The sequence below is a fragment of the Protobothrops mucrosquamatus genome, unplaced genomic scaffold (genome assembly GCF_001527695.2).
Source record: "Protobothrops mucrosquamatus isolate PMUCROS unplaced genomic scaffold, P.Mucros_1.0 scaffold1122, whole genome shotgun sequence".
In the NCBI taxonomy this organism is placed as follows: domain Eukaryota; kingdom Metazoa; phylum Chordata; class Lepidosauria; order Squamata; family Viperidae; genus Protobothrops; species Protobothrops mucrosquamatus.
The window spans coordinates 359,608-382,620 of NW_015387340.1; the positions used below are offsets into that span (position 1 = coordinate 359,608).

Sequence of the window (23,013 nt, forward strand, 5' to 3'; positions counted from 1 at the left end):
TCCGAAGAACGACAATGAAAGGGAGGGAGGAGAGGAAGAGAGAGGGAGGGAGAGATAGAGGGAGGGATAAGAAGGAAAGAGAGGGAAGGAGAGGGAGAAGGAGAGAGGGAGGAGAGAAGGAGGGAGGGAAAGAGGGAAGTAAAAAGACTTTTCTTAAAAAAATAAAGAAAGCCACCACCATTATCTGTCCTTCAACCCTTCCACTTAGGCACCAGAAGAAAAACCCAGTCCTTAAGACAGAGGAACAAAACCGGGTTTTGGATTCTCTTTTCTTGGCTGTATTTTTATCCTTCTCTCCACCCACCACCACCCAAGCCCAACGTCTGCGGGTGTGTGTGTGTGTGTGTGTGTGTGTGGTGTTTTGTGTTTTGTTTTTCTTTCTCTTTTTACACTGGGAAGGTCGTCCCTTTGCTTCTGTGCCTTGGAGGGAGGGAAGCGAAGGATCAATAAATTACAGTTCGCTGGAAAGTGCCGCCTTGTCCTACGGGAGGGGGAGGAAGACGGGAGGAGTGTGTTGAGGAGGAGAGGAGGAAAAGGCGGAGAGCGTCACGCAGCGCTCTCTCTCTCGCCGTGGGACTCCGCTGAGCCGTTGGCGGTCTTCTTGACTTTCTTCATACCCTCCATGACGCCCGAGGTGGTCACCCTGGGAAGGAGAAAAAAAAAAACTGACTTTATTCAGGGACTAGAAGACCCCCAATGTCCCTTCCAATTCTGTAATTCTGCTGATGACCTAGGCCAGGGGTAGGCAACCTTGGCTCTTTTATGACTCGTGGACTTCAACTCCCAGAATTCCTGAGCCAGCATAGCTGGCTCAGGAATTCTGGGAGTTGAAGTCCACGAGTCATAAAAGAGCCAAGGTTGCCTACCCCTGACCTAGCCTATCAGGTTACTACCGGGCTCCTGGCATGATATGGATTGACCCCAACTGCCCAGTGAAGACCCCTCCCCATGCACCTTGCCCCAAGCGCCCAAGGACAGGAAGGCAGCCCAAAAGCGCTCTTAACTCACACAGATTCCATGTCGAAACTGTCGTCTTCCTGAGAGAGCTGCAGATAAGGGTTGTCGGAGGCCGGCCTGAACTTATAGCCAGTGAGGACAAAGAACACCAAAGTCGCCATTTCATCCAACAGCTGCAACAACACAAAGAGAGAAGATTGCGCTGGGGGAAATTTTGCTGTGAATACAGGCAGTCCTCAACTCACGACAGCTCATTTAGGGACCGTTCAAAAAGTTAAAACGGCCCTGGGGAAAAAGAAAAAAAAAAGCCTTACGATCGTTTTCCCCACCTTTGCAGAATCCCCCACAATCACGTGATCAAAACTGGCAACTGATTCATACTTAGGACCGTGGCTGTGTCCCAAAGGTTGCGTGATCCCCTTTTGTGACATTCTGACACGTTGCAGCAAGGTAAGCTGTGTGAAAAATGGCCGTCACTTTTTTTCACGGCCGGTTTAACTTCGGTCACTAAATGAACTGTTGTAAGTTGGAGGATTACCTGGAGAAGCTTATAAATTTTCAACCTGTTTTGCAAGTGTGGGGGGGGGGGATTTATTATCGTTGCAATAGATTTATCGTAGCTAAATGTCCATGGAGATTCTCCATCATCCAGATCACGGCTGTCCCAAAGGTGCTTTTTCAAGAGGCCACTGGACTTCGATTTTTCTTTGAAGTTGTTTCACCACTCATCCAAGAAGCTTCTTCAGTTCATCACTCTTCAGTTCAGAACTGAAGAGGCTTCTTGGGTGGGAAGCAAAACATCTTCAACAAAAAACCAGACACGTATAGTTGCCTCTTGAAAAAGCACCTTTGGGACAATAGATCCATCGGTGTTCAACTGATAGGTTTATTTGCACTTTTTAAATGTTTTTGTCTAGTTTTGTTTTCTCTCTTCTTTTCTTTCAGATTTCCTGTTTTAATATTTTGAACAAAATTAAAAAATTGAGAGAAAAAAACACATCGCAGGTCCTAAACTGGCATCCATCAAGAGATGCAGAAGTAAGTCTGTCGTTGAGCCTCGGAAAGCGATTGATGTTTTTTCCCAAAAAGTTTCACAGGCTGAAGCAGCAGCTTCCTAAGAGCGATCGAGGGAGGCATCCTTTTTCTTTGACCTTCCTCCCCCCTTCCCCCCTCCCCCCGGTTCTCGATCAAGACGGATCGTGTCCGTTGGGAGCCAGCGAGCATTCAATGAAACGTGCCTTAATTCTTCACGTCTACAATTTCAGAGACTCTGCCGGAAACGATGCAGCGTCCTTGAAGGCTGCGACAAACCACCGGAGCTCAAAGAAGCTGCGGCTTGTAGAAGATGCCAGTTTGCAGAATGCAATCCATGCTTGGTTTTAATGCTTTTTGTTCATTTTAGCGGCTCCCGGCGTGGAAATTCAGTCTGTTCAGCTAACTGTGCAGATTCCAGAAAAAAAAATGTATCTGAACAGATACAAAAATTAGTGGGTTTCGATGCCACCCATCAGCGCTGGAAAACCCCGAATAGGGTCTGCAGCTTGCATGGCATCTGCCAAGACTGTCTGCTGAAGATGGGCAGAGCCCCCCTGAATGTCACTGTGGTGCCCCTTGACAGACACTGGATCACATAAGGGAGTGTATTGACTTAAGACCGTACAGGAGCCCCAGATTTCAGTGGCTAAACGAGACAGTTATCTTGAGTTTTGCCCCATTTTACGACCTTGCTTAGTTCTTCAGTGAGTCACTGCACAGGGTGGTTAAGTGAATTTGGCTTCCCCATTGACTGCGATTGTCAGAAGGTCGCAAAAGGGGATCACGTGACCCAGGGGATGCTGCGACCGTCATAAATACGAGCCAGTTGCCAAGCATCTAAATTTTGATCACGTGGCCACGAGGATGTTGCGACGGTCGTGTGAAAAATCGGTCCCAAGTCACCAGGCTGCAGCTTGCTAAAAACCAGGCCGCGCAATCTAGTCCAGCCCCATCGGTGGGATGCAGGCAGCAAGCAAAACCAGGCCCCTATCTGGTCCATGGAAAAAGCCCTCTCCCCAGAACCGGTCCCTGGTGCCCAAAAGGTTGGGGGCTGCTGCTGCTCTAGGCTGTGGGCTAAATAAATAAATGGTGTCTCCTTGGAGGAACAGGGGTATGGAGGAAGGGGCACCTACCTTGTAAAGCCACTTCCACTGGAACGGAACCGCAATCTTGATGAGGATGGCGATGATTCGGGTGAAGTAAATATAGCACACGATCTGGAGTGGAGGAAGAAGTTAGTTCCAGGACAGGAGATATTATGTCCTGAGGACAGCGATACAGGACGGAACAGAGTCGGGTTCCCAGCAGAGAATCCAGGTCAACCTAGAATGATGCCGTCCCAAAACTTCTGGGCCCACCTCTTTCTCATATGCCAGCCAGGTGGGCTTGAGATGGGGCCCTGGCACTTGAAAGATGGCCAGAAATATTTGGAAAATAAAACAGGCCTCTTTCCATTATCGGAGACGTGGTGAGAATTCTCCAAGGCGGGCAAGATGGAAAGTTGTCTCTCCTGTTACCAGATCATTCTGGAAAACTAGGAGCTCTTGAGTTTTTAACGAGGAGGCCCTGTTTAAACCAGGGGTGCCCAACCTTGGCAACTTTAAGACCTGTGGACTCCAACTCCCAGAATTCCTCAGCCAACCATGGAGCTGGGGAATGCTGGAATGCTGGCTGGGGACTTCTGGGAGTTGAAGTCCACAGGTCTTAAAGTTGCCAAGGTTGGGCACCCCTGGTTTAAATCATCCCCTGGGGGAGGAATTGATAGTTTCCATTTAAAGAGGAATCTGGGTTATTCCTTCATTTGTGAAAAAAAGGGGAACCCCACCACCACCACCACCCCACGCCCCCCATAACTCCTTACCATGACATAGTAGTGTCTGAAGAGCTTCAATTTTGCTAAGTTAATGGCAGCTGCTGAAAAGAATTCACAATTACAGGAAATTAAGAGACAGAAAAGGACTACCTCTATGGTTATAAGACGGGCACTGGAGCAAGCTGAGGTACCTGAGGCGGCAACATCTGCACCCCGTGCTGAGGGACTCAGCTGCCTCGGTTCGAAATTCAAGGCTTTGATGTGCAGCTATAAATAATCTTGGTTTCTCTCCCAGGTCTCAAAGAGCTGGAAGAACAGACCTCGGGCTCACGGTTACCGATTGTCTTCCTCCCCAGAAATCCACACCTGGGTAGTTTCAAGGGCGAAGCTGGCAGAGTCTCCAGGACTTGGCAGGGTGACGGGAGGCAGCCACTATCCCTTACCCATCAAGGGCAAGAAGCAGCCATGCTTTATCCTCCAGGCAAGGGAAGATTTTTCTTGAGGTCGGGGCTTCCTTTGCTCAAACCCTCAGAAAGGGTTATGCTAACTTTTCCCAGTTGGAAGACCGTACGTCGATCGGTCGTAAACCCACACAGGTGAGCCCTTGACTTACGGCCACAAGCCAGGAAGTTGTTCAATGACTTGTGCCCCATCTGCACTAAAGGTAGTCCCCACTTAGCAACTGCCTTGCGCCGCAAGTCTTCGCCGTTGTGGCAGGGATGAAAAGGTGTTTTTGGGTAGCCAATATGCACATTTATGACCTGTGCAGCCAAGGAAAGCCGAAGTCACGATGAAAGTGCGGTCATGATTTTCCCTCAGCGACCACTTTAACAACTGAATTGTGGTCACTAAATGAGGACTGCTGTTTCCTTACTGAAAATCAGCGAGGGGGAGGGAGCCCAACCTCAAATGATTGCCCAAAACGTGGCAGCTGGCTCCTGTATTCCTCCAGACAAGGCTGAAAGACCCAGCAGGGTGAGTGGCAGACTAGATAAGCAGAGTCCCAGGGAATTATTTTTCTGATCACTTCCTTGTTTTAAAAAGAAGAATAGAAAGCCTGACTTGCGCAAAAATGGGAAAACTCTAAAATATCCACAGTGGAGGAAAGGTTGGCGAAGACGACCGAATTAGAAGAGATGGCAAAATTGACTTGTCTGCTTAGGGGGAAGAATAATAACCTCATTTATTTGTAACTGGAAACCGCTTATGGACTTTTTGCCGAAGGAAGGGGGGGGGGGAAAACCTTCTGATTTATGGGCCTGATGATTAGCCAGGGCAGACTATGGAAAGAAGACAATTAGGATGTCACTTTGGAGAGCGGGGGTAAAATATAAATCCATTCATAACCGTGACTAAGAAGATCAGAAGCGGCTTCTTTTTCATCTCCTCTTTCTCTTTTGTCTCTGTTTGCTTTCCGGCCCATTTGCCATTTTTCTCAATTTCTTCCCAAAGATGGGCATTATTTTTATCCCGTTACAAAATTCTGTAGGGAGGGAGGGAGGGAGAAGTCCCGAGGCTTTCAGACCCGAGGAAAAGCTGTTTTTTTACAATTATCGGGCTGGGTTTCTCCTCCTCCTTCTCCTTCTCGACAGCCGATCAATTAATATTTCACTGACCCAAAGAAAGGGAATTTTCCTCTCCCTGCTCTGCAAACTGAAGCTGTGGGGAGGGGGGGGAATCACGCTGCCCGTTTATGACGCACAAAAACTAGAGATTCAGTTTTCACCCGTGATTTATTTCGGGAACATTAACGGCTCGCGATTCCAGGGGGAAATTAAACAGGGAGACAGCGAGATGATGCCTGCCCAGGGCTGGCTGGCTCCCCTTTGCCCGAGCGCCCCCAATTTATGAGAAAGCACAAAGGCCAGGAAGGGGTGTTTAAAGAGGAGGAGGAAGGGGAATTGACACAATTGTCACAAAAGGGGATCACCTGACCCTGGGACCCTGCAATCGTTCGCACTTATCTCGATCACATCCCCATGGGGAGGCTCTCTGAAAAACGGTCCTAAGTCACTTTATTCAGCGCCTTTATAACTTCAGTCACTAAATGAACAGTTGTAAGTCAAGGACTATCTGTACGCTTCTCCTCGTCAGGCCTGGAGACCAGGGTCTGTGTTCTGTCTGTCTGTGAAAGCACTCAGCCCAGCTAAAATTGGATTAAACTACTGATATTTTAGCCTCTTTGATTGCCCGGCTTGTAATCCAACTCCTCGTCCAATTCTTCCTTCTCTCGTTCTGTTGACTGCAGTTAGGAAGGTGTGGGCCTCACCCTTCGCTCGGTGCGGGATGTTAGAAATATCTGATACTGCCATCACCAACCTTCCTCTGTTATCTATTTTATTTGTGTGTGATCCTGCTGGCTCTTGGGGGTGTCTTGGGAGCCTAAATTAATAAAGTAATTTAAATATTTGGGTTCTTGCGAGGGGCCTTGGCTCTCCAGAGCCAAGAAAGTAGGTGGAGAGTAGTAACTCCCAGAAAAGCAGTGGGCCAATATTTTTTTTTAGCAATCGATACTGGCAGGAAGGAAGTTGGTTGGGACCTCTGGCTGCAGAAACCCGACGGGACCTCAAGAATACCTGAACACCCCCAAATTGGAAATCAACCACTAACCTTTGCCATCAGTTGCAGAAGCTTCTTGTAAGTGTCGGATCAACCTAGGAGACAGAAGGATCAGGGGATTAACGACAGATCGCCCTGCAGGATCTTCAAGCCAACTCTTGCCTAGAAAAATGTGGCAGATCTGCTTAGAAGACCTACAGTTCTTTGGGGTTTAATCTGCACCTTTCCTCTCCTGGGATATAGCGAAGGGAGGACTGGCCTTTTCTAGGCGTAGCGCTCATGAGAACGTGAGATATTTTCAGAGCAGATGGATGGAACCAGTTTAGTTGCCTTGGCAGGGAAGACCTACCCCAAAGGTTCCTCATCATGACAGGAAGTCACAACTGACCCTGGGATTTCGGTGGTCATTGCAATCGTTGAGACACCCACAAGACTGCTTTGTTTAATGACCACAGCTCCTTCCCCTGGAGAGCGCCGTATGGCGGTCCCTGAAGGGAGTTAAAACTCTGTCTTGCCTTCCACTCGAACCCACGGGAAATCTTAACAAGATTTAATAATCTTAATAAATCTGGTTGAGTGGTTAAGGCAGCAGGCTAGGAACCGGGAGATGGTGAGTTCTAGTCCCGCCTTGGGCATGAAAGCCGGCTGGGTGGCTCTGGGCCAGTCACCAGGAGACGGTGAGTTCTAGTCCTACTTTAGGCGTGAAAGCTGACTGGGTGATTTTGGGCCGGTCCCTCTCTCAGTCCAACTTACAGAGTTGTTGTAGGGAAAACAGGAGGAAGGGGGTTATTAAGGGACGTTCACCGTCTTGAGTGTTGTTTATAAAAAGTAATCAAGGCGGGATATAAATAAATATATCTTGTTCAGGAAGTTTTTGCCCTTCCCCAACCAACCAACCAACCAACCAACGGCCTCAGTTCCTGCAAACGTACCATACTACGGGAAACTCCTACCGAGGCGTCGTCTCTTCTAGGTGGTCCTTTTTATAGAGGAAGGTGTCGGGCATGAGACAGCACGGAAGAAGACATCTGAGTTACTACTATATTCGGTGCAACCGGTTCTGGACTCTTTCCCTTTCTCCGACTTACACTGCTAGACGTGTGCGACGGAAAAAGAGCTAAAATCGGTTTTCCGGTCCTCGTTATATTGACAGCTTAGGACTATTGGATAGATGGGACTTGAAATCAATTTATCCCGTCGCCATACCTGGTTATAGATGCTTTGTTTAACATACACACACCATTATGGATTTATTCTATTTATTTGGAAAATGAAAGGTAGTCCTCGACTCACAACTGTAATTGGGACTGGAACATCCGTCGCTAAGCAATGCAGTCATTAAATGAGCCATGCCTGATTTTGTGACCTTTTTTTTTTTTTTTGCAGTGGTTGTTAGCAAATCGCTCTGGTCATTAAGCAAACAAATGCGGTCATTAAGAGAATTTGGCCTCCCCAATTGAATCTGCCAGAAGCCACGTTCACTTTTTTGTGTGACCTTTTTTTGTGGACTGCGAGTTGCAGAAGAAGCCAAAGTCAGACACAAATTGGGGGTGCTGCTTAAAACGATCCCAGCGGAGAACCTCCTGGCCCGTTCTCACCTGCAACGGGATGACGATCATGAAAATCTTCTTGTCCTTATCGGAGAGGATGTGCTTAATAAAAGCCCAGCCGGTGCCAATGAGAGCAATGGTGATGAACAGCAGAGCGCCCTTTAACCTGGTTAAAAAAACACACACAACAGCGACAGATTGACACACCTGGTAGTGTGAAGCGGTCCTCAAGCAAACACAGTTTAAAAGGTTTTAAGACAACCGATAACTCTCTAGCGACAATCCTCTCCTAAAGGCTCCTACACGGCTCATATGCAAAATAATAAATATTTTAAAGGAATCTTAGGTATTATTTTGGGAGAGAAACAGTGGCTCAACTTGAGCTTTGGAACCCCTGGTTTAAACATTTATGAAAGAATCCTGGTTGGGCTAAAAACCTAGGGAGAAGTCCAACATCTGTTACAGAAACTTCCTGGATGACTCTGGATTAATCGCTTTCTCTCCTGGCCCAGCCTACCTTCAAGGCTTCTTGTGAAAGAACCAGGAGGAGAGAGAGCAGAAATGCCAATCTAATGGACGAAAACACAGATACAAATCTAACAACTTCACAACAGATGTCCAGAAGGCTGCCTTTTCCAACTGATTACAACCTCATAAGATTTTGGCAATCTTCACGTTGGAATCTCATGTAGGAGGAAACTATTTTAAAACTGCAAGCCTTTATTGAACGGGGGAGACAGGGTTTGTCCTGCATCTAGGATTTCACAGCTGCCACTAACCCCTACTAGACTGGTATAAATCTATAACCAGACACTAGAGACTTACAGGTGTGTGATATAATAGACAACAGCCCAGCCCTCAATGGGGTAGCCCTGTGTGGAGATATAGTGGTAATCGATCTGGGGAGGAAAAAAGAGTAACATGTTAGTCCAAAGGTTGGTATTAAGCCACTAAACTTTCCTATTCCTATTAAGCTTTCCTAAAATAGCCTTCAATTCTAATAAGATTCTAAAAAAAGAAGAAGAAACACATTAACATGTAGATATAAATCTAATACAAATAAAGCTTTGATTTGGTGGACAATTTGGTAAAAAAGGGGGTATCCGTTAAATCCAAATGTCCACTAAATCCAAATGTATGCAGTTAAGCCAGTAAAAATACTTTGACTGGTTCCTTATATTTTTATAATGCATTAGTATGTTTACTACAACTACCAGGTCTGACAAATTTATTTAAATTTAGTGACGAACCCCCTCCCACTTAAGGTTTCATTTTACAACAAAGAACGTGGGTTTCAGATTCTCAGGTCCAAAATCACATTTTGTGCAACGACGATTTATTTCGTTTAAAAACGAAGTAAAGAAAGGCAGCCAAGTAATCTGTAGATGTTTTATGCCAATTCCTGGACGTTATTCAAGAGGTAACTTACGGCGTGGAAGACTAAAGAAAGGGACTTGGTGAAAGGAAGCGAAGCCATTAACCAATGGATCTTGAAAACGTCGGCCCTGTGAGACAAAATTGACAACTGAAAGTCAATAAATTTACTGATGGGCTCCGAGTGAAGCTTTGGCAGGCCCACCTGGGGAAGCGGTTCCCACGTCTTACCTGAGTTTCCGAAGGGTGTGGATCCACACAACCCCAGCGACAAAGAAGAAAACCGCCATGGAAATGTACAGCTTGGGAAGTGGGATTTCTCCAGCAGAGAGGTAGCTGTTTGGATTTTGCTCAATGATTGAGATCTGCAAGCAGAACAGGATACATCAATAGATAGACAGACTGACTGACTTCTGATAAGGAGTTTCATCTGGGGCCAATGAAATGCCTCTGGGTAGTTTGGCTGCTGATCCTTGGAAGGAAAAAAAGGGGGGAAAATCCCAACTTACGTCCAGGCTGAAGGGGACCTGTTCAGTCCTCACATTTCCCAGTATGCACTTGTGAAAATAAAGACTATAAAGTCCTTCTTGTTCCTTTGAATTGATGCTGAACTGAAAAACACACAGAAGGAAGAAAGGATGACACTGGCCAGGTTTTAAACAGATTCCAAATTCATTTTCTTCTTTGAGGAAATGGTTGCCGCTCAGCCCTGTTGGACACGTGGAGGGCACACACTGGCCCTTTCAAGCCAAGCCAAGGCCTGCTCAGGTTACAAAAGGAATCGTGAGGAATAAAACCACCTACCTGGAATGAAAAACTATTGTTCCCGCTTTGGATTGGGTGCGTTCGCTCAGCAAGCACCTGGCAGATTAAAAAAAAAAAAATTCCATGTTTTATGGCTATGCCAAATCAGATCGGAAGCAACAGGTATAAATTCTTGTCACCACAATACAAAAAAGATGCAGATGGAAAGAGTGCAGAGAAGAGCAACAAAGATGATAAAGGAGCTGGAGGCTAAATCATACAATGAACAATTGAGGGAATTAGGCACCTCTAACCTATCAAAGAGAAGAACTAGGGAGGATATGATAGCAGACTTCCAATATCTGAGGGGCTGCCACAAAAAAGAGGGGGGTCAAACCATTCTCCAGACCCTACTGAAGATGTGTGGACTTCAACTCCCAGAGTCCCCCCAGCCAGCCTGTTGAGCATCGTGCATACATGATGGAGAAAGAGACCGCCTCCTGCCACAGATTACCCCCCACCGACCTGTACGCTCCCACAGAGTGGGTCTCCTCAGGGTACCGTCGGCCAGACAGTGCCGGCTGGCGACCCCAAGGGGGAGGGCCTTCTCTGTGGGAGCTCCCACCCTCTGGAACGAACTGCCCCCAGAGATCAGGGTGATTCCTGATCTCCCTTCCTTCCGCCGCGCCCTTAATACTTGGTTATTCCAGCTTGCAGGACTGGCCTAGGGGATTTTATAGGGGTTTTAATTACTTTTAAATTTGACATTCTCAAATATTTCATTTTAATCAAATTTTAAACTAGGTGTAATATGTTAGCTTTTTATCATTTGTCAGCCGCCCTGAGTCCGAAAGGAGAAGGGCGGGATATAAATACAATTAAATAAATAAATAAATAAATAAATAAATAAATTACATCAATCCAGTCGCTGCTTACCTGAACCTCCGTCGTATTGTCCTTAAGTGACTGTTTTGGTTCTAAAAGGTGAAGAAAAGCAAAGTGAGACACAATTCCAGCAAGGGAAAAAAATGGATGTTTTAGACAGCCCAACAGTGTTGCAAAACAGGAGATAGGTGGTGTCGCATCCCTTCCTCTCTGTTGTGCCCTGTCTTATCTTGCTGGGAGGGAAAAAAAAAACAAAACACCTTTACCAGATTTATCAGTGATTCCTGGAAGACCGGTTGCTTGGGATTCGCTGAAGATGATTTCAGGTAACTGTGGGGTTTTGTTTTCAAACTTGACTTTGACCCTGCAGGTGACAAGGACACAGCCTGAGTTGGCTACCATCAAAGGCTGAACGAAAAGAGGCCAAAAAAAACCCCCAAAAAAGAGCATCTGATGTCCCGAATGTCACATGACTATTTACTCCAATTTAGTTTGTTTATTTATTTATTTAATTTAATTTAATTTATATGCCGCCCTTCTCCCGACAGGGACTCAGGGCGGCGCACAACATACTTAAAACCAAAACATATATACAATCCCCCCCCTTAAAACCGAATTAAACCAAATTTAGAGTTGCGTCTTCCAAATTCCTAAAAAACCCAGTAAAAAATCCACCCTAGGTCAGGTCCGCTTGCTGGAAGAGCCATGTCTTGAGGGCGCGACGGAAGGTAAGGAGATCCGGAATTATCCGAATCTCGGGGGGGTAGTTCGTTCCAGAGGGTGGGGGCACCCACAGAGAAGTCCCTCCCCCTGGGGGTCGCCAGCCGGCACTGCTTGGCCGACGGCACCCTGAGGAGACCCACTCTGTAGTTTTCGTCTACATGCACAATTTATTCCAAAATGAGACGTTGCCTTATTGATCAGGTTTCTTTGAATTACACTTGTGATGTAAACAGAATTTATTCAATTTGTCCTGGGGAACGAACGACTCTGGCATGCTTTAATTCTCAAATTAACTCGAGCGATCTTTTAAATTCTTTCCTTTTAGGCAGCTCACCAAAACGACTGGGATCTTCCCTATCGTCTGATATTTAAAAAAAAAAAAAAAAAAGACTTTAGTTAGGCTGACTTGGTTTCATCGCTTTTGAAGCTCAGCAGACATTAAAAAACAAAGCTTCTAAATCAAGTATTTCTCAACCTTGGCAACTTTTAAGGTGTGCGGATTGCAAGTCCCAGAATTCCCCAGCCATGACCAATTCCCCAAGACTCCTTACAGCTTCTCTGAGAAATCCAGGAGAAGAATGATGACCAAGACCTCACGGCTCGGCTTTTGATTCAAGATGCAATAATCCACTTCTTCGTTCTGTCCCCAAAAAAAAGCAAGAGATGATTATAGGATGAGGGTCCCTTCAATTAAACAGCATCAAAATGGCTTTTGAAGTCAGCTGGTCTCGGTACGATTATGATACAGGTAGTCCTTGACTTATGACCACAATTGGACCCCACATTTCTGTTATTAAGTGAGACAGTTGTTCAAAGGGTTTCACAGCAGTCAAGTATCAAGTTGTGACTTACCAGGTTAGTGGAAAATCCATCATTCTGTGTTCGATCTATACTGAAGCCCACCTAAAAAGAGATTTTTAACAAAGTGTTAACATTCAAGGCTACAGGTTTGGAAAAATGCCTCACAAGGGTTCAACCATGCTGTAAAACAAGACGTTTTGCACCTTAATGATAATTGGATGCCCGTGGGATGCCCAGCTCCCCCTCACCAATCAGTATAGCCCCCAACTCTGTTCTTTATTTCATAAAGCCTTGAAAACCTGACTTTTTTTCCCCAACAGGTTTAGAGAAAATTGTGATGCTGCCCCCCTGATGTTATAAAGGGTCTAACTGATTACCCACTGGGGGTACTTTTTGTAACTATTCTATTTTTGTCCCTTATTTTTCAAGACATTAGACTGTAAGAAAAAGAAAGGGCACTAAAGATGCCAAATTGCTAACTTTAGTAGGCTTTATTCCTGGCGGTTTGTTTATTTGAATTGTCGCAAGCTGCCTAGAGTTGCAAATCAAGACCCAGGACTAAAACTGGAAGAGTAATTCATTATTAATGTGAGAAAATTATATCGTTTGCTTGCAAAGGACACAACAATAGACAAATTTAAAATCCAATTTACCAAGGAAAGCACGTCTACTTGTCCAAGCGGCTTCTGAAAAACGGCCACTCTTAGGGGCCGAGTGAGTTCAAATTTGAATTTCCTTTTTGTCAACTCCTTCACAATTGTGTGACGAACGTTTGGCAAGAGGCACTTACCTGAATGTTTTTGTCACTCTCCCCCACTGACTTGATGGAGAGGTTGTTGATGATGACCCGCATGAATCCATCCTGGAAGAAGCCAAAGGTGTTGAGGTGGACTTTCTGCCGCAGGTCATCCTGGAAGAGAGGACACGGATGCGCTTATAGGGTTACCCTGGATGAAGCTGGTGGTGGGGAGCAAAAGAGCCCCCGCGGAGAGACTGAATGTGAGGGTCTCTGAGCTTAATGCAGACATTTCATTACCCAACTAGGTAACACCATCAGTGCTAGGAGGGATTGGGGGTTTGCTGAGAGGAGGAGGACTTGATGGTCTGTCTGAACTTGGTTGTTTTCTTGCAAAAATTTCATTACCAAGCTAGGTAACATCATCAGTGCTGGAAGGAAGGGGGGTCTGCTTCCAGCACTGACATTGAGCCTCTTCTTCCTCCTCCTCTGATGAGTGACTAACAGTTCAGAGTTACAATGGACCTTTCCAGGATTACTTACAACCCAGATTTGAACCCCTCCAGTCACAGGATTGCATTTTGGGCGACTGGCAACCGGCTCGCATTTACAGCAGCGTTAAAAGCAAAATAAATACTCATGCCTTTGTTTTCCTGGGTGCAATGTCAGTGCCCAGAATTGCTTTTTTTTTTTGCTTGTTTGTTTTGAGAAGATCATGAAAGATGGAGGTTACGGCGCAAAAGAGAGGAACCACAAGGATTTTATCAAGCTTGAAAGTCACCGTGCCTGCTAGGCTGCCCTCTAGCCATCTGTGAACAGATTATGATTAGGCACACTAATCATCTACTCGTACAGGGCCACAAAACTCCTTAAGAGCAGACCCAGAATGCTTTGGAAGGGAAGGGAAATCTGCCAGGAGGAGGAGACCCCCGATGAGCCACCATCTGGTAGAGTCTGCAGAACATGGTCCCTCACCAGTGACTCATCCCACAAAGTCTAAATTCTGGTGGGACTTCCAAGTTATCTGATTATGGAGAAGATGGACCACAGAGAGAGAGCTATCACACGACCCCAGAACATTGCAGCCGTCATAAACACGAGCCAAGCGTCTGAATGTTGATCACGTGACCACAAAGATGCTGCAATGGTTGTAAGGGTGAAAAACGGTCCTAAGTCGCTTTTTCCAGTGCCATTGTAACTTGGAACAGTCACTAAACGAACTGTTGTAAGTTCTAGGACTGCCTGCATTGTAGGAGAGGAACCGGCTGAACTGGAAGGGGGAGTTAAATGTGTCACCAGCTTGGAGTCACTGCACAGCTATAAAGAGAGCCAAGCCCAGCCCACTGTGGATTCCCTTGACCCTTACCTAGTGTCAATTTCGCACTGACCGTTAGTTGACTAGATTGTTGTATACAGGTTGCAACAATAACGTTGTTTTGAATCCAACAAATGTTCCTGGTTATTTGCATCTGACAATTAACTGCAATATGGAGAGGCGCTGAGTGGCAGTCCTGATTCAGCAGGAATCTTTTTAGCTTATGACTGCAGTATGACAGGTTGCAAGGACCAAGGAAGACATGTAGAATTACNAGCAAGCGGGACTGGCCTAGGGGATTTTATAGGGGTTTTAATTACTTTTAAATTTGACATTCTCAAATATTTCATTTTAATCAAATTTTAAACTAGGTGTAATATGTTAGCTTTTTATCATTTGTCAGCCGCCCTGAGTCCGAAAGGAGAAGGGCGGGATATAAATACAATTAATAAATAAATAAATAAATAAATAAATTACATCAATCCAGTCGCTGCTTACCTGAACCTCCGTCGTATTGTCCTTAAGTGACTGTTTTGGTTCTAAAAGGTGAAGAAAAGCAAAGTGAGACACAATTCCAGCAAGGGAAAAAAATGGATGTTTTAGACAGCCCAACAGTGTTGCAAAACAGGAGATAGGTGGTGTCGCATCCCTTCCCCTCTGTTGTGCCCTGTCTTATCTTGCTGGGAGGGAAAAAAAAAAAAAAACACCTTTACCAGATTTATCAGTGATTCCTGGAAGACCGGTTTCTTGGGATTCGCTGAAGCTGATTTCAGGCAACTGTGGGGTTTTGTTTTCAAACTTGACTTTGACCCTGCAGGTGACAAGGACACAGCCTGAGTTGGCTACCATCAAAGGCTGAACGAAAAGAGGCCAAAAAAAAACCCCCAAAAAAGAGCATCTGATGTCCCGAATGTCACATGATTATTTACTCCAATTTAGTTTATTTATTTATTTATTTATTTAATTTAATTTAATTTATATGCCGCCCTTCTCCCGACAGGGACTCAGGGCGGCGCACAACATACTTAAAACCAAAACATATATACAATCCCCCCCCTTAAAACCGAATTAAACCAAATTTAGAGTTGCGTCTTCCAAATTCCTAAAAAACCCAGTAAAAAATCCACCCTAGGTCAGGTCCGCTTGCTGAAAGAGCCATGTCCCATGGGGAGAAGGGCGGCATATAAATCCTGTTAAATAAATAAATAAATAAATAAATGTCTTGAGGGCGCGACGGAAGGTAAGGAGATCCGGAATTATCCGAATCTCGGGGGGGTAGTTCGTTCCAGAGGGTGGGGGCACCCACAGAGAAGGCCCTCCCCCTGGGGGTCGCCAGCCGGCACTGCTTGGCCGACGGCACCCTGAGGAGGCCCGCTCTGTAGTTTTCGTCTACATGCACAATTTATTCCAAAATGAGACGTTGCCTTATTGATCAGGTTTCTTTGAATTACACTTGTGATGTAAACACAATTTATTCAATTTGTCCTGGGGAACGAACGACTCTGGCATGCTTTAATTCTCAAATTAACTCGAGCGATCTTTTAAATTCTTTCCTTTTAGGCAGCTCACCAAAACGACTGGGATCTTCCCTATCGTCTGATATTTAAAAAAAAAAAAAAAAAAGACTTTAGTTAGGCTGACTTGGTTTCATCGCTTTTGAAGCTCAGCAGACATTAAAAAACAAAGCTTCTAAATCGAGTATTTCTCAACCTTGGCAACTTTTAAGGTGTGCGGATTGCAAGTCCCAGAATTCCCCAGCCATCACCAATTCCCCAAGACTCCTTACAGCTTCTCTGAGAAATCCAGGAGAAGAATGATGACCAAGATCTCACGGCTCGGCTTTTGATTCAAGATGCAATAATCCACTTCTTCGTTCTGTCCCAAAAAAAAAGCAAGAGATGATTATAGGATGAGGGTCCCTTCAATTAAACAGCATCAAAATGGCTTTTGAAGTCAGCTGGTCTCGGTACGATTATGATACAGGTAGTCCTTGACTTATGACCACAATTGGACCCCACATTTCTGTTATTAAGTGAGACAGTTGTTCAAAGGGTTTCACAGCAGTCAAGTATCAAGTTGTGACTTACCAGGTTAGTGGAAAATCCATCATTCTGTGTTCGATCTATACTGAAGCCCACCTAAAAACAGATTTTTAACAAAGTGTTAACATTCAAGGCTACAGGTTTGGAAAAATGCCTCACAAGGGTTCAACCACGCTATAAAACAAGACGTTTTGCACCTTAACGATAATTGGATGCCCGTGGGATGCCCAGCTCCCCCTCACCAATCTGTACAGCCCCCAACTCTGTTCTTTATTTCATAAAGCCTTGAAAACCTGACTTTCTTTCCCAACAGGTTCAGAGAAAATTGTGATGCTGCCCCCCTGATGTTATAAAGGGTCTAACTGATTACCCACTGGGGGTACTTTTTGTAACTATTCTATTTTTGTCCCTTATTTTTCAAGACATTAGACTGTAAGAAAAAGAAAGGGCACTAAAGATGCCAAATTGCTAACTTTAGTAGGCTTTATTCCTGGCGGTTTGTTTATTTGAATTGTCGCAAGCTGCCTAGAGTTGCAGATCAAGACCCAGGACTAAAACTGGAAGAGTAATTCATTATTAATGTGAGAAAATTATATCGTTTGCTTGCAAAGGACACAACAATAGACAAATTTAAAATCCAATTTACCAAGGAAAGCACGTCTACTTGTCCAAGTGGCTCCTGAAAAACGGCCACTCTTAGGGGCCGAGTGAGTTCAAATTTGAATTTCCTTTTTGTCAACTCCTTCACAATTGTGTGACGAACGTTTGGCAAGAGGCACTTACCTGAATGTTTTTGTCACTCTCCCCCACTGACTTGATGGAGAGGTTGTTGATGATGACCCGCATGAATCCATCCTGGAAGAAGCCAAAGGTGTTGAGGTGGACTTTCTGCCGCAGGTCATCCTGGAAGAGAGGAAACGGATGCGCTTATAGGGTTACCCTGGATGAAGCTGGTGGTGGGGAGCAAAAGAGCCCCCGCGGAGAGACTGAATGTGATGGTCTCTGAGCTTAATGCAGACATTTCATTACCCAACTAGGTAACACCATCAGTGCTAGGAGGGATTGGGGGTTTGCTGAGAGGAGGAGGACTTGATGGTCTGTCTGAACTTGGTTGTTTTCTTGCAAAAATTTCATTACCAAGCTAGGTAACATCATCAGTGCTGGAAGGAAGGGGGGTTTGCTTCCAGCACTGACATTGAGCCTCTTCCTCCTCCTTCTCTGATGAGTGACTAACAGTTCAGAGTTACAATGGACCTTTCCAGGATTACTTACAACCCAGATTTGAACCCCTCCAGTCACAGGATTGCATTTTGGGCGACTGGCAACCGGCTCACATTTACAGCAGCGTTAAAAGCAAAATAAATACTCATGCCTTTGTTTTCCTGGGTGCAATGTCAGTGCCCAGAATTGCTTTTTTTTTTTGCTTGTTTGTTTTGAGAAGATCATGAAAGATGGAGGTTACGGCGCAAAAGAGAGGAACCACAAGGATTTTATCAAGCTTCAAAGTCACCGTGCCTGCTAGGCTGCCCTCTAGCCATCTGTGAACAGATTATGATTAGGCACACTAATCATCTACTCGTACAGGGCCACAAAACTCCTTAAGAGCAGACCCAGAATGCTTTGGAAGGGAAGGGAAATCTGCCAGGAGGAGGAGACCCCCGATGAGCCACCATCTGGCAGAGTCTGCAGAACATGGTCCCTCACCAGTGACTCATCCCACAAAGTCTAAATTCTGGTGGGACGTCCAAGTTATCTGATTTTGGAGAAGGTGGACCACAGAGACAGAGCTAGCACACGACTCCGGGACACTGCAGCCGTCATAAATATGAGCCAAGCGTCTGAATGTTGATCACGTGACCACAAAGATGCTGCAATGGTTGTAAGGGTGAAAAACGGTCCTAAGTCGCTTTTTCCAGTGCCATTGTAACTTGGAACAGTCACTAAACGAACTGTTGTAAGTTCTAGGACTGCCTGCATTGTAGGAGAGGAACCGGCTGAACTGGAAGGGGGAGTTAAATGTGTCACCAGCTTGGAGTCACTGCACAGCTATAAAGAGAGCCAAGCCCAGCCCACTGTGGATTCCCTTGACCCTTACCTAGTGTCAATTTTGCACTGACCATTAGTTGACTAGATTGTTGTATACAGGTTGCAACAATAACGTTGTTTTGAATCCAACAAATGTTCCTGGTTATTTGCATCTGACAATTAACTGCAATATGGAGAGGCGCTGAGTGGCAGTCCTGATTCAGCAGGAATCTTTTTAGCTTATGACTGCAGTATGACAGGTTGCAAGGACCAAGGAAGACATGTAGAATTACTTCTGAGCGGTTTCCTTGATTTATTCCTCACCTCCAGACAGAAATCTTTGCCAAACTAAAGCAAGTACTTGCATCACCATAAATATACTTTTAAGAATTGCTAGGGAAGAGCTGAGTGAACTGTCTTCCTACTAAACCATTAAGCTTCTCTGTCTCTTGGTCTTCTGGAATGCAGCCTCTCTCTCCTGCTGGGAATCCAGACCACACTCGCCACGGAATATATATTCCTAACTCCAGAAGTGCAATCAGATTCTCTTCATATTTATTCAGAAAGACCAGTGACTAAGATGCCGAGGAAGCATCACGGAGTAAATTGGGTGCCGTAGTGCTTCTGCAGCAGAATATGGGGACGACCTTAGGAGAGGTGGGAGGACGGGAGACTACTTAGGGAATGATCAGATGAGGGAGCGCATAGCCCAGAGCTGCATAATGGGCAGACAAATACTCAGAAAGGACTCTCCCTAACAGTCTCAGAATATAAAAGAGGAAGTGGGAGGTTTGTACTTTCAGACTTGCAAGATTTTGTTAAGGGAGCCTTACAATAAAGTAGAATTAGGTAGTTCCTCTGCTTGCGTTTTCCGTTAGGCCTATCTAGGGAGGCTGACAACATGGGGGCATTCGTAAGACCTTTCCAGCAGACCAATTCTCACAACGTCAAGAACAAAACCAACTTTTATATTCCTATCAAAACCAAAAATCATTGCAAAATTAAAGTAAAAGATATCTGCAAAAAAAAAATTAAAATTAGTCTACCGCAAAAAAAAAAAAGAAAAGTTGTTTCAGTTCAGAGAAGGAACATTTCACAATACTGTCAACTCATGACAATAAAATATGTTGACATACCAACGTATTTTTTTTCCCCATCAACAATATCAAATGCCGAAAGTGATATATTACAAGATTAAGAATTCTGGCCAATGTCAACAAAGCCTTATTTGATGTTTTAAACAAAAATAAAAGGGAATAAATTATATTTTCAATTGCAATGTTAAGCCTCAGTAGCTGAAAAGAAAGTTGTATTTTAAAGATGGTCACCAGTGCGTTAAAATAAACAACCTTAACACATCTGAGGTGCTTACTGTTCTTTTAGAAAATGACATATATTTTCTGAGAAATGTGATCAACTAAAGGCAACCTGTATACAAGGACAAAGGAAGCTGATGCCTGGTTACAGTTTACACAATTCAAAGATTTCAAACACAATTTAGTAGACAACAATCTGCTAAAATGGTAACAAATCAACTTAATTCCGAGCTAGAAATAAAAAAAAACCACTTAAAATTCAGCAGCGTCACAGACACAGATAAACGTAGCCTGAACAAACAGAAGGATCATCCTGAATATTTCCACTTATCTGTTTTGCTCAACTTGTACAGTCTTGCTAGAGATTTTACTCGAAAGACACACTAAGTAGTAATTTAAGAAACAATGCCTTCCTGAACACGGGCCAAAAGCTGACTTTTAAAGAATACATTGAAAGATGGCTGATTCAACTCTTGCTGGTTGTTTTCTTTCTGCAAAATTCTTGCTGGTCAATAAGGTTCCTACAAATGTGGTTATTTTGGGCAGTAGTACAGTCGGTTAGGTGGGATTATTATTTTTTTTTTGCTTTAATTCCAAGATTTTATTTCTTCCACCAAGATTTATATCTTTAACCAAGATTAGCTACAGGTAAATCCTCAACCTACACTAGTTTAGTAACTGTTCAAAGTTACAACGGCACTGAAAAAAAGTGACTCGTGACCATTTTCACACTTACAACTGTTGCAGCATCCCCCTGGTCACGTGATCAACATTCAGACGTTCAAATTTATGATGGTCGCAGCGTCCTGGGGTCATGTGACCCCCTTTTGTGACAATCAAAGTCAATGGGGAAGCCATGTTCACTTCACTGCCGGGTTGGTATAACAATCCTAAAGGAATCCTTGATGGGACTGGGGTCCAATAGCTCTAAAGGATTCCAGACTGGGGATGATGGGATTGGAATGTACCATCGTGAAGGAGCTCAGCTGGGGATGATGGCTGTTGGGATACAAATGTCCAAAAGGAATCTAGCAAAGTATGATGGGACTGGGATGTACCAGCCTGAAGGGATTCCAGTTGGGGAAGATAGACCGAGTAGCCTTAAGAGATTCCAGGCTGTGGATAATGGGGGTTGGGGTACAACAGTCCTAAAGGAATCCAGATGAGGATGATAAGACTAGGATGTACTTGCCTAAATAGCTTTGGTGGGAACGGAGTGTAACAACCTGAAGAGCTTCCAGGCTGGGGATGATGGGGGCTGGGGTAGAAAAGTCCTAAAGCAACCCAGCCAAGGATGATGGGACTGGGGTGCAACAGCTCTAAAGATGGTGGGGATGGAATGTCACAGCCTTAAGAGATTCCAGGCTGGGGATGATGGGGGTTGGGGCACAACAGTCCTAAAGCAACCCAGCCGAGGATGATGGGACCGGGGTCTCCCAGGCTGACGAGGCTCGGGCGGGGAAAGGCCCTCCACGTGTCCCGGCGCCTACCTTGAGACTGAGATGGTGGAGCCGGGCCTGCGCGGGCCCCACCGAGAGCAGGCCGGCCAGGAGGGCCAGGAGGAGCCCGCCCGACGCCGCCCGGGCCCGGGAGAGGAACCCGGAACCGCCGCCGCCGCCGCTCCCTCCCAGCGCCATCTTCACTCCAGCATCAACATCGCCCCGGCCGCCCTCTTCCGGGGTGAAAGGTCACCGCCCCCGCAGGGTGACGCTGCCGCCGGCCTGGGAGCCATAGACTTCCGGTTGGAGCGTCTCGGGACTTCCGCTCGGGGAAAGCGAAAGCGGGAAGACCATAGAGAGGTCGGAGAGAGAAGGAGGAGAGGCTGAAGGAGCAGCTGACGCTTCCTTTGCTCCTGACCTGAACGCGGCTCTCGGGGCCTCAAAGGGCGCCCTCTGTCGTCCCCCAGGGGTTCTGCACCCTGTTAGAGAGCTCTGCATGGTTGGACACCTAGATAGATATATACAGACACACACACATACATACATTTATATATTCAACTTTATTCGTATATATATATATATAAGTACACAGTATATATGTAAATATACACTCATCATCACATATATATTTTATATAGCTTCATATATATCTATATCTATCTATACACACACACACAATCAAATATATTGTTCTATATTCTAAATACACAGTATATTTACTCACAAAACCCATTTATATAAGTATAGACATCTACCTATATATGTACACATGGACATATTCAACTTGTGTATATACAGTGTGTGCATATGTATGTGTAGATAGATATAGATGGATGGATGGATGATAGAGAGAGATGGATGATGGATGGATAGATAGACATACACATTTAAAAAGTGGGAGAGCTACTAGCTATTTCATCAAGGCAGCAAACATACTTGATATTCTTATTTATCTTCCCCACAACCACAACAATCTCTTATACATCAAAACATAAACGCACCATGATAGGTGTTAACCCACTAGCCAAAGATATGATTGATAAAGCCAAGGCTTAATCTCTGTGTTCACCCAGCCTCACAATAATTCTGCCACCATAAAACAAGAGTCAAAGCCATCATACATAATATACGTACAGCACACACACAAAGATAACCTGCAAAGGTAGCAGATGTGGACCCACAACTCCTGCCCCCATCTCTACCCTACCCTTCTATAGTCCATGCTGTGTCAATTCAGTGAAGGTGTAAAGATAGAAAGGTTGGCTCAAATAGTTTGGACGAGCCTGAAATTCACAAAAGGTTGTGAGCAGGGGGTTGGACTAGATGACCTCCAAGATCCCTTCCAACTTTACTATTATTATTACTTTTTTTCTTACTACCATCTATCTAATCTGATAGTTCGCACAATCTTCTTTTTAAGCAGGATGAGATTGTCCCAAGTTGATAATTGATAGGGGAAAAAGAACTTTTGATTAGACCAAATCCATATTTGTAATATTCCTTTGATGGTGCCGATGTTACATATGGGAGGTTTTTTTGCAGCCTGTTTGATGGCTAAAATCTGTTTATCCAACTGCTGTTGCTAATCTTGTGGACAGATTCAGAAAAAAAAATTTTGAACATGTTGTTGACACCACACCATATTGCAGACATAAATATAAGCAAACAAACAAACTTAGCAATCAAGTAAAAAAAAAAA

General features: G+C 44.8%; 1 protein-coding gene and 1 long non-coding RNA gene across 2 annotated transcripts; both read right to left on the reverse strand.

The window, feature by feature from the left end:
- Positions 1–339: 339 nt before the first annotated feature.
- On the reverse strand, positions 340–21,512 carry GPR107 (G protein-coupled receptor 107). Its single transcript, XM_015820341.1, has 23 exons — positions 21,366–21,512; positions 17,318–17,437; positions 16,580–16,630; positions 16,279–16,367; positions 15,206–15,303; positions 14,991–15,031; positions 13,232–13,351; positions 12,493–12,543; positions 12,192–12,280; positions 11,184–11,281; positions 10,969–11,009; positions 10,093–10,149; positions 9,798–9,899; positions 9,520–9,653; positions 9,344–9,419; positions 8,740–8,813; positions 7,963–8,080; positions 7,297–7,313; positions 6,416–6,459; positions 3,854–3,906; positions 3,126–3,209; positions 1,009–1,130; positions 340–643 (listed from the first exon to the last, which is right to left on the reverse strand). The coding sequence occupies exons 1-23, from the start codon at positions 21,510–21,512 to the stop codon at positions 547–549; spliced, it is 1,923 nt and encodes a 640-aa protein (XP_015675827.1). The 3' UTR covers positions 340–546.
- LOC107291340 lies at positions 12,240–13,282 on the reverse strand. The gene is made up of 3 exons (XR_001548968.1): positions 13,232–13,282; positions 12,493–12,543; positions 12,240–12,280 (listed from the first exon to the last, which is right to left on the reverse strand). It is a non-coding gene; the product is annotated as an uncharacterized LOC107291340 (long non-coding RNA).
- Positions 21,513–23,013: the final 1,501 nt, after the last annotated feature.